At 35.2% G+C, this 14,876-nt stretch overlaps 1 protein-coding gene across 1 annotated transcript in view; it reads right to left on the reverse strand.

Annotated features, from left to right (window-relative positions):
- CFAP70 (cilia and flagella associated protein 70) overlaps positions 1 to 14,876 on the reverse strand; it is a 67,150-nt gene that overhangs the window by 13,184 nt on the left and 39,090 nt on the right. The window contains 11 exon segments of the mRNA XM_033129735.1: positions 416 to 435; positions 438 to 504; positions 3,694 to 3,728; positions 3,731 to 3,814; positions 3,817 to 3,853; positions 4,360 to 4,512; positions 5,976 to 6,097; positions 6,639 to 6,797; positions 11,645 to 11,866; positions 12,067 to 12,182; positions 12,297 to 12,430. Of these exon segments, the coding sequence (XP_032985626.1) occupies positions 416 to 435; positions 438 to 504; positions 3,694 to 3,728; positions 3,731 to 3,814; positions 3,817 to 3,853; positions 4,360 to 4,512; positions 5,976 to 6,097; positions 6,639 to 6,797; positions 11,645 to 11,866; positions 12,067 to 12,182; positions 12,297 to 12,430 (1,149 nt within the window).

Raw genomic sequence — 14,876 nt, forward strand, 5'->3', positions numbered from 1 at the left:
CTAGAGAGTTTTTATGGGTGGTAGAGCAAAAGGTCTACAGAAGCTATAGCATCTCCTCCTGAATACAGAAGGCACACAGAGATTAATAAATATCAATCATTTACTTTAATTAAATTGAGTGGATTCTTCATATCCCATATCACTTTTCTCTTATAGCTCATAAAATTACGTACCAAACAACATGAACATTTTTGTTTATTACATAGCTTCCTGGTTCAAGTTTTTGTGAGATTTTTAAAGAATGTTTTGTTTTTCTAGTTCTGATTGACCTTCAGTTTACTAAACAACTTTGAAGAGCAACTTTTTATTAGAGAAGACTGCTCTGATTGCTATCCCACTGTCATCACAAACTCCCAGGGTGCTCGGAAGACCAAAGAACCAAGGTCAGCTTAGTCTGAAGCCCTCGACTTCTTACCCGATAACAGGCAATTCCAGTCCGAGCCACGTGAGGCATGAAGGTGATTGCTTACAGGCTTGCAGGTAGGTTCTCTTTGCCTTTTCATACTGTAAAAAGAAAGCATCACTAAGCTTTTGTTCTTTTGGCAACTTCAAACACGGCAATTGCTAGGATAATCATGGGGCTTCTGCAGTTATACTACAGACCAATGTACATTAAACGAGTCCTAGGAGGTGGCTAGTTATCTCAGTTGGTTAGAGCGTGGTGCTAATAACACCAGGTTGCCGGGTCGATCCCCGCATGGGCCACTGTGAGCTGCACCCTCCTTAAATAAACAAATAAAATAAAATAAAATAATTAGTCCTAGAGTTATATGTGTTATTAAAACTTAATTTTGGGGGAGCAGTTTTAGGTTCAACAGCAATATTGGGAGGAAGTACAGAGATTTCCCATATGCCCCCTGCCCCCACACATGCATAGCCTCTACCATTATCAACATCCCCACCCAAGTGGTAACTGTTACAACTGATGAACCGACATTGACACTTCACCATCACCCAAAGTCCATAGTTTACCAAAAGTCCATAGTTCACTCTTGGTATTGTACATTCTGTGGGTTTAGACAAATGTATAATGAGATCTAACCTTCAGAGTATTTCACTGTCTTAAAAATTCTCTTCGCTCCATCTATTCATCACTTCCCTTACCCAACATCTTGAAACCACTGATCTCTTTACTGTCTCCATAATTTTGCCTTTTTCAGAATGTCATACAGTTGGAATCATGTAGTATGTAGCCCTCTCAGATTGGCTTCTTTCACTTAGTAACATGCATTTAAAATTCCTTTGTGTTTTTTCATGATTTGACAGTTTATTTCCTTTTAGTGCTGAGTAATATTCCACTGTCTGCATGGACCACAGATTATTTATCCACTCATCTACTGAAGGACATCTTTGTTGCTTCCAAATTTTGGCCATTATGAATAAAGCTGTTACAAACATCTGTGTGCAGTTTTTTGTGTGGATGTAAGTTTTCGACTCCTTTGGGTAAATGTGAAGAAGCACAATCACTGCATCATATGGTACGATATTTTAGTTTTGTAAGAACTTGACAAACCGTCATTTAAAGTGACTGTACCATTTTGCATTCCCACCAGCAAGAAATGAGAGTTCCTGTTTCTCACGTCCTTGTCAGGATTTGATGTGGTCTGTGTTCTGGATTTTGGCCAGATTTTGGTATGTAGTGGTATCTCATTGTTAATTTAATTTGCATTTCCCTGATGACACATAATATGGAGCATCTTTTTATATGCTTATTTGCTATCTATATATCTTCTTTGGTGAGGCATCTGTTAAAGTCTCTGGCCTATTTTAAAATCAGATTGCTTTCTTATTGTTGAGTTTTAAGAGTTCTTTGTATATTTTACATAACAGTCCTTTTAGACATGTCTTTTGCAAATATTTTCTCCAGTTTGTAGCTTGTCTCATTCTCTTCACATTGTCTTTTGTAGAGCATAAGTTTTTCATTTCAATGAAGTCTAACTCATCAATTCTTCTTTCTAAAAAAGAATTAGTGTTGTATCTAAAATGTCATCACCATACCCACTGTCATATAGGTTTTCTTCTACATTATCTTATAGAAATTTTATAGTTTTGCATTTTACATTTAATTCTATGATCCATTTTGAGTTAATTTTTGAAGGTGTCTAGATTTTTTTTTTGCATATGGATATCAGTTGTCCTACCACCATTTGTTGAAAAGATTTTCTTTGCCCCATTGTATGCTTTTGCTCCTTTGTCAAAGATCAGTTGACTATATTTATATGGGTCTATTTCTGGGCTCTCTATTCTGTTCCATTCATCTATTTGCCTATTCTTTAACCAATATCACACTGTCTTGACTATTGTTGTAGTTTATAGTCAGGTAGGGGGTCAGTCCTCCACCTTTGCTCTTCTCTTTCAATATGGTGTTGGTTATTCTGGGTTTGGATTGTATTTTATGTCTACCTTCAGGGAGCTATTGCAAGAAAACTGGCGAGAAGAGAAGGACAGACCAAATTAAAAGGCAGACTTTGACATGAAAGCAGTTCCAAAGATATTTGTAGTCTCTTTAAAAGTTGAGGCAAGGAGTTACACCGAAAGTTCTGGGTGGCCACAATGATTATCTGAATTCCACCTAGACTTTATCAATTACCCCTTTCACTTAAAAGTGTCACTTTTGGTAGGATGACAGGTAGAGAATCTGTGAACTAAGGGATACACTTGATAGAGCTGCATTATTCTGAGAGTCTGTTCCCTGGTTGCCAAAGGTCTTAGAAGCTCTCAGCAGTACAGGAGACATTTAGAAAAACTCAAAAACAAAGTTCCAAAAGAAGTATTCCATGAAGGACCACTTTTGTCTTGTATCTCCAGTGTGAGAGACAGAACTACAACTGAACCTCAGCAAATAGCCTATGAACTCCTTAACTAGAGACTGCACAAGCCAGAAGCTCTGTGAAGATGCAGTTTGCAATAACATCAGCAGAAAACTTTTACTTATTTATTTCACTGTAATGGGATAGTGGTTTTTCTCTTTCAAGCCTATATGAGCTATCTTACTTGCATTATAGGCATTGTAACTTCTTGTTGCTGTTGTTTTATTTAAATAGAAAGAAAAGTGGGTGTTCTGGGGGGGAGAAATGGAATAAGTCAAAACAAAAGCACAGAGTCAAAAAAGCTTTTGGGAGAAAGTTGGTAATTGTTGAAGTGGGATGATGGGTCCATGTTGGTTCATTCTACTATTCTGTTTACTTTGCATATACTTGAGATTTTCCATAAGAGAAAGTTTCTTTTAGAAAGCTTTGGGGTGTTTCCTAAAATATGGAGAAGAATTGCTAAAGACTCAGGTCAGAGAGCTCTGTGGAATGGGGTTAGCCTCAGCTGAATTAAATATAATCCCCTGTGCTGAGGAGGAAGTCTGGAGAATTTATTTTGAAGTCCATGACACTTTCCATTAATTAAGGCAAGCTAAGAATATTTCTACTACTCCTAATCATAAAGAAAATGAGCTAAAATAAAATTTATTGAGTTCTTAATGACTTTTCAGTATCATAATGGTGAAAACCACAGACTCTAATATGAAACTGCCTGGATTTAAATCCTGCTTCTATTAATTACTAGTTACCTGATGTTAGGCAAGTTACTTTATCTTTGGATGTAAAAGCATCATTATGTTACCATTTTTAGTCCACTTGACTATGATCAGGTCCTAGACAATGACCTGACTTAAATGGTTTAGACCCCAACCTTACCCCTCACCTGTTTCTCTTCCAGATATATGTGCCCCAGTCGCAGAAGATGAAGTGCATCTCAGAAGCATCCACTACAAAACTAATGGTTCGTTCATAGCATGCCTTGGCCTCAGCATGATTTCCACTCAAAAATACAGATGGCCCTTCACACCCCAGACGTTAGGGTTCTGAGAAAGTAAGAACAAGTAGTATATGAAATGAGGTGGTGTTTAAAAGTACATTAATGATCTTTGTTTATCATTCAAATTTAAATTGTCTGCTTTCTTTTTCTAACTCAAAAAGAAGGTCATTTGGTTGCACTGAGAGATATTCTTCTAGGTCTGCCCTCTCATTTCTTTCTTGCATTCTTCAAAGCCATTTTGTCTTTGCGGTAAATATTAAGAAAAACATTCAAGATAACCATGATAGTATTCACAGTGAGAAAAATAGAAGAAGCCAGAAAACTTGAAATAGATAAACTATTTACTAAAGGGCTGTCCTTATCCTTTCTCTGCCCTTTGCAAAACTCACGAATGCCTAAGAAAAACAAGTGGAAGGGATGAGTTAACTGAGAGCTGACGACCCCCACCTCCGGTAACCAGAAATCTACCTGTGATATGGCATCACCACCTTTAAGAAAGCCTGTTCGCCCCTTATCCAAACTAAACTCAAGAGGCTCCGGCAGATTTATTACCAGGTAGTCCATTTGGGCAGCCTGTTGGAGGTATTCCTCTGCCTTGGCAAAGTCCTTCTTGAGAAGGTGTGTCTGGGCCAGCACCAAGTAATACTCACAGCTGGGGCCTCCTTGAGGGCATAATAGCTCATGTGCAAGCACTCGGTGCACATACTGCAAGGAAAAATCAGATTACGAGAAACATGTAAATAACTGCATTATGTCAGTTCCATAGCTCTTATGGTTGAAGATTCTGTCTCTGATAATAAATAATAAGGACCATATTCTAGAGTGAAATGATTATCAACTTCAAAAGGTTAGAGGTGAATTATAAACATTTAGCACATCATGGTTCCATTACCACCTATTCACTTAGTCACCAAATGCAGACATTAACTAGTAAATAATCTGCAGTATTGCACAATTCTGGTCTTGCTGGTCATCATATTAGATGGGTTTTAGCCTGTATTTGTTAAGCAGCAGACAAAGGCACTTTATTTATACTGACACATGAAGTAACGTTTTCAGGCAGCTATGATTGTAAAGAAACTTACAGTGAGACAAAACCTCCCTTTCTAAAATTCTAGACTTGGGATCTTAGAAACAGTGCATCTGTTTCTGACCCACTCTCAAATATTTCTTATGTTCACCAGTTTAATACTTTGGGCTATTCTTTACTTTTAATACTATGCAAGGCTTGCAGATTGGACAGTCACATGTACTTGCTAAGCAGAGAGGTAAACCCTTCTTTTTGCTTTTCCCTCTTTTCCCATCTCAGCCTACAATGTAGAAACTTCCACTAACACTTACACCTTCTTAGGAAAACAGCTCTGCAGCTGTTCCCTCTACCTGCATTCTGGCTCTTTGACATGGAGGCATAGTGACTTATGTAATCAAGGAGACAGAGAGCCTGTTTCTCTATTGGAAAAGGTTTAATGTCACCCACTCCCACCCAGTTCATAATTCTTGCCCTTTCCTGAGCTTGCCCACCCTCACGCGGAGCATGCACAATGCAGAATCGGGGCCAACTCTCGATCCAGTGGCTCCTGGATCTCACTTTCTCTCCCACTGCTTGCTTCCTGGGTACATTTCTTGTTTCCCATGGGGCAGGTAGACCTCATAGGACGCCCTTCCTCTCTGGGAGGGGAAGTAATTCTCCAACTGTTCTATATGTGGCAGCATGGATAAGTCAAACCTGGAACACATCACATCTCCAGCCCAGTTTTACAATAAAAAAATTTAATATTTTTATCCCCATAAAGCACTGTGTGTTGTCTGTTCCAATTGGTTCAGAACCTGAAAGGGAAGAAGGGTTATTAGGCTCCTGTGAACTCCCAAAACTCACATAATATGAGTTCCCATAATAAAGTGACATCAGGCTACATATGTCTTTATTGAATCTGAATTTGCTCTGCTGGTATTCTACAGAGAGCAGACTTTAAGTGAGGTCTCCTAATGCTCTCTGCAGAGAGTGCTGCATGTTTGGATGTTCATCCCATTGGGCTTTTGATGTGTTCTCAAAAGCATACCTGATTTCTGCATCTTACATATTTAAGCTTGCAAAGATGCCATTATGAATAGAATAAGTAGTTCATTAAAATCTTTCCATCTACTTTCCCTTTTCCAAATATTCTGACCTGCATAGCATTGACCTTCATTAAGAAGCGTATCGTCTCCATGAAGATGGTGGTAGGAGTCTGGGAAACACCATAAGGGGTGAGATGCAGAAAAGTTGATGAATCTTGATATTTTGATACTTCTGAAAATATATTAAAGAATAGATGATTGGATGTAAAGGAAAAAAATGTAGAAACCTCAGACACTCTAACATAGCAGGGAGAGTATTCTAATCTAATATATGAGAGAGATTATAATCTGGAAAGCAATAGATTGCTCTATAGCAATGGTCCCCAGAGAGGAGGTCTCAAAGGTTCTCAAGGTTAGTCTTCTGGTGGTACTAAATGAAAATCACAACCAAATGAATGGGTTTTTAAAAGTGTTCAGATCGTCCTGAATGTGAAACACAATGTATAGATATTTAAAAAATGAAGAATCATTGTTAGAAAATCATACGTCTATAGTTGGCTACTTTTCTGAGCTAAATATAAATCCTTGTTTATTGAAAGAGGTGTATTACTGAGTTTGGATTTCAGAGCCTAGCCTCATCTGAAGGCACTTAAGCAAAATGACAGGTAAACTAATCAATTTCAGATAAGATCACCATTTGGTAATCACAGCAGTTTTCATCCTTGTCTACTTGGTTTATGCCCCTTTCAATTGAAATCTTTACTCCTAATTACCTCTTTTTACTGGAATCTCCTTGACAAATAGGTTGGACGGTTTTTGGCTGCTAGCTGGATCCTGAGATTGTACAGGCAAAACGGGTTCTTGGGAATCAGACTGCAGTTTGGAGGATTCTTCAACAAATCCATCTAGAACGGATAATGGAGCTCCTTGTTCTAAATAGATTAAATTTTAATGAGGAAAAAATACCTTCCCACATTGAATATTCAAAGGTTATTACAGAAAATAAAGTACAATTCATTTTCAAAGCATAAGGAACATATTCCGGAAATATGCATGGACAGATTTGTTCTGCAGACTTTTTATATTTCTGAATAATTTAAAGAGTACACCTAAACTGAGAGAAGGCTAGCCCAACTTCTGTCACTGTAACCCCTAGTCCAACCCTGCTGCTTACCCAAGGCATGAAAACACCAAACAGTACCTATTATAAAAGTTATTTGCTAGATCCAGATCCTCAAGAATCCAGATGGGAAGATTAATATATATTTTAGATAAGATTAAAACCACCAAAGGACAGGAATTCTAATCATCTCAGTGTTTAATAATAATAATAACATAATAATAAGTAGCTATATTTGAGGATGACTATATGTCAAGTATTATATTAAGGACTTAAATGTATAATCTCATTTATTGTTCACAATATTATGAGAAATTTTATTTATGGTGCTCCTTTAAACTAAGTGAATCAGAGAAGTTAAATAATTTGCTGAAGCTCTTCAACATGCCAGGCTGCTTCCCAAACAAATGTTTGATGAATAAAAAGAAAAAGCAATTCCAGGCAGGAAATCATCAGTGCCAGCTGGCTCCGAATCAGAATAGATCACTCAGATAGAGCAAAAGATATGCTCTTTTGGAAATATTGAAAATAGGTAGAAATTGGATAGGTAGAGAGGGAGATAAGGAGTTGACTTTACTAGTAGAATAGTACAGCTGCTGGATCCTGGAGGAATGTCAGGGTTAAGACGATGTTTAAGAGTATCAGTAGTGAAATAAACTCTGAGGATAGGTGAGCTCTTAGAAAGTAAAACTATATTAGTGGGAACTGATTGCATTTAATGAGTTTGACAAGAAAGAGAAGCTAGTAAAGGAAACCCAAACTGAGATGTAGAAGGCAATCCAACATGTATTTCAGGAAGGAAAGTCGTTAAGTACTACAGACTGATCAATGAGGAGTAAATTATGATCTTAATGAAAAAAACTGTTAATATTCAGCTTTTCTGAGGTATACTTTACATATTATAAAGTGTTTGCTTTGAAGTATATAGTTCAATGCATTTTTAATAAACACTTATGTAATCACTATCAAATCAATATATGAAAGATTTCTAATACCCCCAAAAGCTCCCTTCTGCTCTTTGCAGTTAATTCCCAACTCCCAGCCCAAGGCAACCACTGATCTGCTTTCTGTCAATATAGATTAGTTTTGCCTTTTCCAGAATTTAATTTAAATGTAATCATATAGTATGTACTGTTTGCCATCTGGCTTATTCACTAACATAATGTTTTTGAGATTCATCCATATTGTATATGTCATTAATTTGTTCTTTTTATTGCTGAGTGGTTTTTGATTGTGTGGTTATAAGAAAATTTATTAACCATAATATAGATATTAACCCATCTAGAGATTTTTTTGCCTACTATTAATAAATATGATATGAACATTTATGTATAAATCTTTGCAAGCACATATGCTTCTATTTCTATTGGGTAAATACCTAGGAGTGAAATTGCTAGCATATGTATGTTTAACTTTATTTGAAAACTGCCTGTTTTTCCAAGTGGTTATACCATTTGGTATTCCCACCAGAAATGTTGGAGAGTTCTAGTTACTCCACATCCTTTCCATAACTTGGTATCGTCAATCTTAATTTTAGCTGTTCTGTGGTAAATTGCATTGATTTTCAAATGTGAAACCAAACTTATAACCCCTACTTGGATTGGATATATTATCGTTTTTATATGTTACTGAAATTGATTGGCAAACATTTGTTAAGAATTTTTGTGCCTAGGTTCATGAAAGTTATTGGTATGTACTCTTCTTTTTTGGGGATGGATTTGTCTGGTTTTGATATCACAGTAATAACTATTCTTCAACTTCAATATGGCCTGTTCTGTTTTCTGAGTTTGTGGTAGGAACAGGGTAGGCCGGGAGTATTCTTTGTGAGAGGTTTTTAATTACACATTTAACTTCCTTAGGAGACATAGCACTATTCAGATTTCTCTTTCTTCCTAAGTTTTGTATGTCTGTCAAAGTATTTACATTTCATCTAAGTTGTTGAATTTGTTGACATTAAGTTGCTAATAATTTTCCCTTGTTATCTTTCTATCTATAAGATTTGTAGTAGTGTCCCCTTTCATTCCTGGTATTGGTACAGTGTATCTTCTTTTTGTCCTAGTCAAATTTATCAATATAATTAATCCTTTCAAATAATCTGCTATTGGTCTCATTAATTCTCTCTATTCTTGGCTGTTCTCTACGGGTCAGTAGCTGATTAATTAGGATGTAATCTGTGCACCAAAAATCGAGGTGCTGTGAGTGATAAGGAATCTATTGCCAAGCCCCACAGATATTGCTCCTGTCAAAGACAGAAAAAATCCTTCTGAACCACATATCCTTCCATTTCTTACAGGAAAGGGAGCTCCACTATAATCTATGGGACAACTGTCATATATGTAGTCTTCATTGACCAAAACATCATTATGCAGCGCATGACTATATAACATATTACTGAAGATAATAAAAAGACATGACTAGTATGAGTATTGAGAGGGAAAAGATAACACTATCAGTATTGACAAATGATAGATAATTATATTCTAGGAAAAAACAATAAAAAAATCTATTAGAATCAATAAGTCAAACAAGACTGTCATATACAAGTTCAATCTAAAAAACATTAGTATTCAGTAAAACCTATAATGTAGAAAATCAATAGCATGTACTAAAATATATCAGTGATAACCAACTAGAAAATATAATTAAAATAAGATTCTATTATGATAGCAATGGAATCTATCTATCTATCTATCTATCTATCTATCTATCTATGAATTACTTAAACAGGGACTCATTTGAAAAAAATGCTAAAACTTTAATAAAGGACATAAAAAGATAATCTAAGTAAATGAAGAGATCTTAACACACTTGTGTAGAATGGTTTAAATAATATACAGATGTTAATTATCCCTAAATTCATTTATAAGTTCTATATAATCTAAATAAAAATTTCAACTGGATTTTTTTATATACTTGATAAACTCACCATAAAATCCATATAGATGAATAACGGTTCATGAATAGGTAAGTCAGGTATAAAAAAGGCAAGTAAATTAGAGAATTGATATACCAGATGTTAAGGCATACTACAGCAACACAGGAATAAAAACATTATGATATTGTTTTAAGATCAGACAAAAAAAGACAGAATAGAGAGCTCAGAGACATATATATCTTAAACCTAAGGGGAAAAGATGATTGTTTAATTAATGATTTTTGAGAAAGCTAAATCCCTATATGGAGAAAAATAAAACTGGATGCCTACATAGCATCATACTCAAAGACAGATTCCTGATAAAGATCTAAATATAAAACTAACATTATAAAGTTAATTGAAGAAAATGTGACTTGAGGCAGGAAGTGCTAGTAATACAAAATGTTAAAGGCACAAAGAATAAAGAAAAGTTGATCACAATCAACTAATTAACCCTAATTGATATCTGTAGAACATTTCACTCAACAAGAGCAGAATATGCATTCTTTTTTCAAAATAGATCATATGCTCGACCATAAACAAGTCAAAATAAATTTAAAAGAATTCAAATCATACAAAGTATGTTTTCTAACCATAATGAAATTACATTAGAAATAAAAAAACAAAGATATATGACAAAATCCCCAACTATTTGAAAAATAAAAAAAAGTAAAGAACACAGGGTCTCAGCCATTCCAAGATAAATGAAAGTATATGCCCATACAGAGACTTGCAGATGAATATCCATAACAGCTTTATTTTAATAGTCTCAAACTGGAAACAAACCAAAAATCTATCAATAGGTGAATAGATAAACATATTTTGGTATCTTCATATAATGGGATACTTATTTAGCAATATAAAGGGATGAACTACTGATATAGACAAAAACATATTTGAATCTCAAAATAATTACACTTAGTGAAAAAGTCAGACAAAAAAGAGTACATACTGTGAAATTCTATTTAATTCTAGAAATTCTAGAAAATTCTAGAAATTTTCTAGGATTCCAAAATTCTAGAACATGTGAACTAACTATAGTGACAGAAAACTAATTGGTAGTTGTCTGGAAATGGGCAAGAGAAAAAGAGTACAAATGGACACAAGGCAAGTTTTGGGGATTTTGGATATGTTCATTATCTTGATTGTGGTAATATTTTCATGGATGTATTTATATGTTACAACTTATCAAATTGTACATGTTAAATATGTGCAGTTTATGAAATGTCAATTATACCTCAGACAAACAGTTGAAAATATGTGTACATTATAAATATTCAATAACATAAAATAACAGATGTAAGAAACATATATTAAACACAGTAGAATGACTGATTTCCTAAAGTAGAGGAAAGGAGAATGGCAATGAAGAAAAAGGGAGTGCACAAATAAATAAATAAATTTAAGAATCACATGAGAGGGACCTTCCCTGTTTGGAAAAGGAGTGAGGGTTAAAAAAGAAATTTACTCTGCTAGAATGATACCCCTTTTAGGGGTACACAAGGACAGTAAATTGTCTAAGATTCAAAAAAACTGAATGGCAACAGTAAAAGCTGCAGACTTTCAATCATACTAATGAGGAAATATTTGAGAAGTGCCTTTCCTGGTATCCCTGAACAATTCAAAACTCCATCTATTCATTCATTTAACAAATATTTACTGAGTATCTATTATTTGCCTGGTCCTATTCATAAGGCCAGTAATTTTCCCTCTAGCCACTCATCATCTCCATTCCCTGGTCCTACCTGCTGGGGCTTCCACCTTGATTGCTGTTGTAGAACCACTAGTGATTCTGTAAGGCCCCAAACTGGATTCTACTTTCCCTCCTCCTTCAGCGTATTCTACAGCAACAGTGCTCTTCTCCTTCATTATTTGTGCCTGAAGAACTAGTGCCTGAAGCTGTTTGAAGGCCTCATGAAATGCCATTTCCATTCGAATATCATTGTTTTGAATTTCATAGTACAAACCTAAAGGAAGAAAGATGCTGGAATAAATGTGAATAATTTCCCATCATCACATACTGAAGAATTGCAATATTTCACTTAAACATTTCCCACATGTTTACCAAAGTTTAAGAACTATGTGAGGAGCCATTAAAGAATGGAAAGAGAAAGGGAGAATCTTACAATGGAAGAAAACACATTCAGATCGCAGGAAAATACCATACCAAGTAAAGTCCAGGCTACAACATTAGTTGGTTCCAAGCAAGTAGCATCCTCAAAGAAAATTTCTGCCTGCTCATAGTTCTCCATCAGGACAGCCATGACACCACACAGCAACAAACTGAGAAGAGACCACCAACATGATTCACAATATAGTTCCATGTCATGGAATCAAGACAACTTTATACAGAAGTTTATCTGCTCCTACTCATTCCCCATCTCCCTTCACCCCTACCTGTGGATATGATTCTGATTGAGGGAAAGGGCTTTCCGAAAACACTTCTGTGCTTTGATGTTGTCCTCAATTAGGAGGCAAAAGGCACCATAGTCCAGCCAGTGTTCCAGGTTCTGGGGCTCACGGACCAACCTCTACCACATGAAGCATCAGGAGAACCAAGGTTATTGTGACACTATGTCATATTTTTTATGCATATAACATCACACAGAAGCACCCCATAAATACTATAAGATCTATGAAAGCTGAAACTATGTCTTCTTTTTTGCTCACCTCTGAATTCTGAATGCCTAGCATAGTTAATGTTCTGGCTTGTAGTAAAATAAACATTTGTTGAAATAATCTAAAAATTGGTTGTGTCCTAGTGCTAGTCTACTGGTCACCATAAGCTCATCCAATTACTTAGGAATGTAAAACATTCATTTGTTATGGTTCATTTTAAAGATTCATATATAATAGTTTCTGTCACAGTCTTGAGATGGCAAATATAAATTTATCTACAAGTACTATGTTTCCCCGAAAATAAGACCTAGCTGGAACATCAGCTCTAAATTAATATAAGACCCGGTCTTATTTTACTGTAACATAAGACCGGGTCTTATATAATATAATAAAATGTAATATAATACAATACCCAGTCTTATATTAATTTTTGCTCCAAAAGATGCGATAGAGCTGATTGTCCGGCTAGGTCTAATTTTGGGCGGAACATGGTATACAAAAACAGCACCTCATAATGAGTGAAAACTACAAAGCATTGTGAAAGAAATTTAAAAGGACATAAATAAGTGAAAACACATCCCATGTTCATGGATTGGAAGACTTAATATGCTAAGATTTCAAAACTACCCAAAGCAGTTTACAGATTCAATACAATCTCTATCAAAATCCCAATGCCTTTTGCAGAAATAGAAAAACCCATTCTAAAATACATATGGAATGTCAAGGGAACCTGAATAGCCAAAACAATCTTTAAAAAGCAGAATGAAACTGAAGGACTCAACACTTCCTGATTTCAAAACTTACAAAGCTACAGTAATCAGTGCAGTACTGGTATAAAGACAGACATATAGACCAATGGAATAGAGAGCCCAGAAATAAACCCTTGCATATATGGTCAAATGATTTTTGACAAAGGTGCCAAGACCATTCAATAGGGAAAGGATAGTCTTTTCAACAAATGGTGCCAGGAAAAGTGGATATTCACTTGCAAAAGAATGAAGTTGGACCCTTACCTGACACTATATACAAAAAACAACTCAAAATGGATCAAAGACCTAAATGTAAGGTGTAAAACTATAGAATTCTGAGAAGAAAACATAGGGCAATAGCTTCATGACACTGGACTTGGCAATGATTTCTTGGATTGATACCAAAGGCACAGGTCACAAAAGATAAAATAGACAAACTGGACTTTGTAAAAATTAAAAACTCTTATACATCAAAAGAAATTATCCACAGAGTAAAAATGTAACTAACAGTTGTTTTGGCAGAAAATATTTGCAAATCATATATGTGATAAGAGGTTAATATTCAGAATACTGTATATAAAGAACTCCTAAAACTCAACAACAAAATAATAAACAACCTGACTCAAAAAGGGGCAAAGAACTTGAATAGATATTTCCCCATAGATCTACAAATGGCCAACAAGCATAGGAAGAGATGCTCACCATAACACATCACTAGGGAACCAAACCACAGTGCAATATTATCTCCAACTTAGGATAGCCAGTATGAACAAAACAGAAAATAACAACTGTTGAGGAGGATATGAAGAAATTAAAATTAACTCTTGACAATGTGGGAATGTAAAATGGTGCAACCACTTTGGAAAATAGTAAGGTGGTTCCTCAGAAAATTAAAAATAGAATTACCATATGATACAGCAATCCTACTTCTGTGTATATACCCACAAAAATTGAAAGCAGAGTTTCAAAAAGTTATTTGTACATCCATGTCCATAGCACTTTATTCATAATAGCTAAAAGGTACAAGCAACCCAAGTGCCCAATGACAGATGCATGGCTAAGCAAAATGTGGTATATACATACAGGAATATCATTTGGCCTTAAAAAGCAAGGAAATTCTGACATACCTCATACACTACAACATGGATGAACCTTGAGGATATATGCTAAGTAAAATAAGCCAGTCACAAAGGGACCTAACAATTGATTTATATAGACTGATATTTTGAACATGTTGTAGTCTAACTGTCCTTCTGTCAATTAATTTAGAATTTGGAACATATTCTCCTCTTGAAAAAATTACAAATGTGAAAAGATGTTCAAAATTACTAGTCATTAGAAAAATGCAAAACAAATCACAGTGAGAGACTATATCAACCTTTAGAACGGCTACAATAATTTTTTTAAAGATGGACAATAATCAAGCGTTAGCAAGAATATAGGAGAAAATGGAAACTTCGTCCATCGCTGGTGGGGATGTAAAATATTAGTATAGCCTTTTGGAAAACAGTTTGGCAGTTCTTCAAAAAGTTAAGCATAGAGTTACCATATGACCCAGCAATTCCACTCCTGAGTACATACACAAGAGAACTGAAACCATACTTCTATA

This window comes from Rhinolophus ferrumequinum, chromosome 16 (genome assembly GCF_004115265.2).
Source record: "Rhinolophus ferrumequinum isolate MPI-CBG mRhiFer1 chromosome 16, mRhiFer1_v1.p, whole genome shotgun sequence".
NCBI lineage: Eukaryota > Metazoa > Chordata > Mammalia > Chiroptera > Rhinolophidae > Rhinolophus > Rhinolophus ferrumequinum.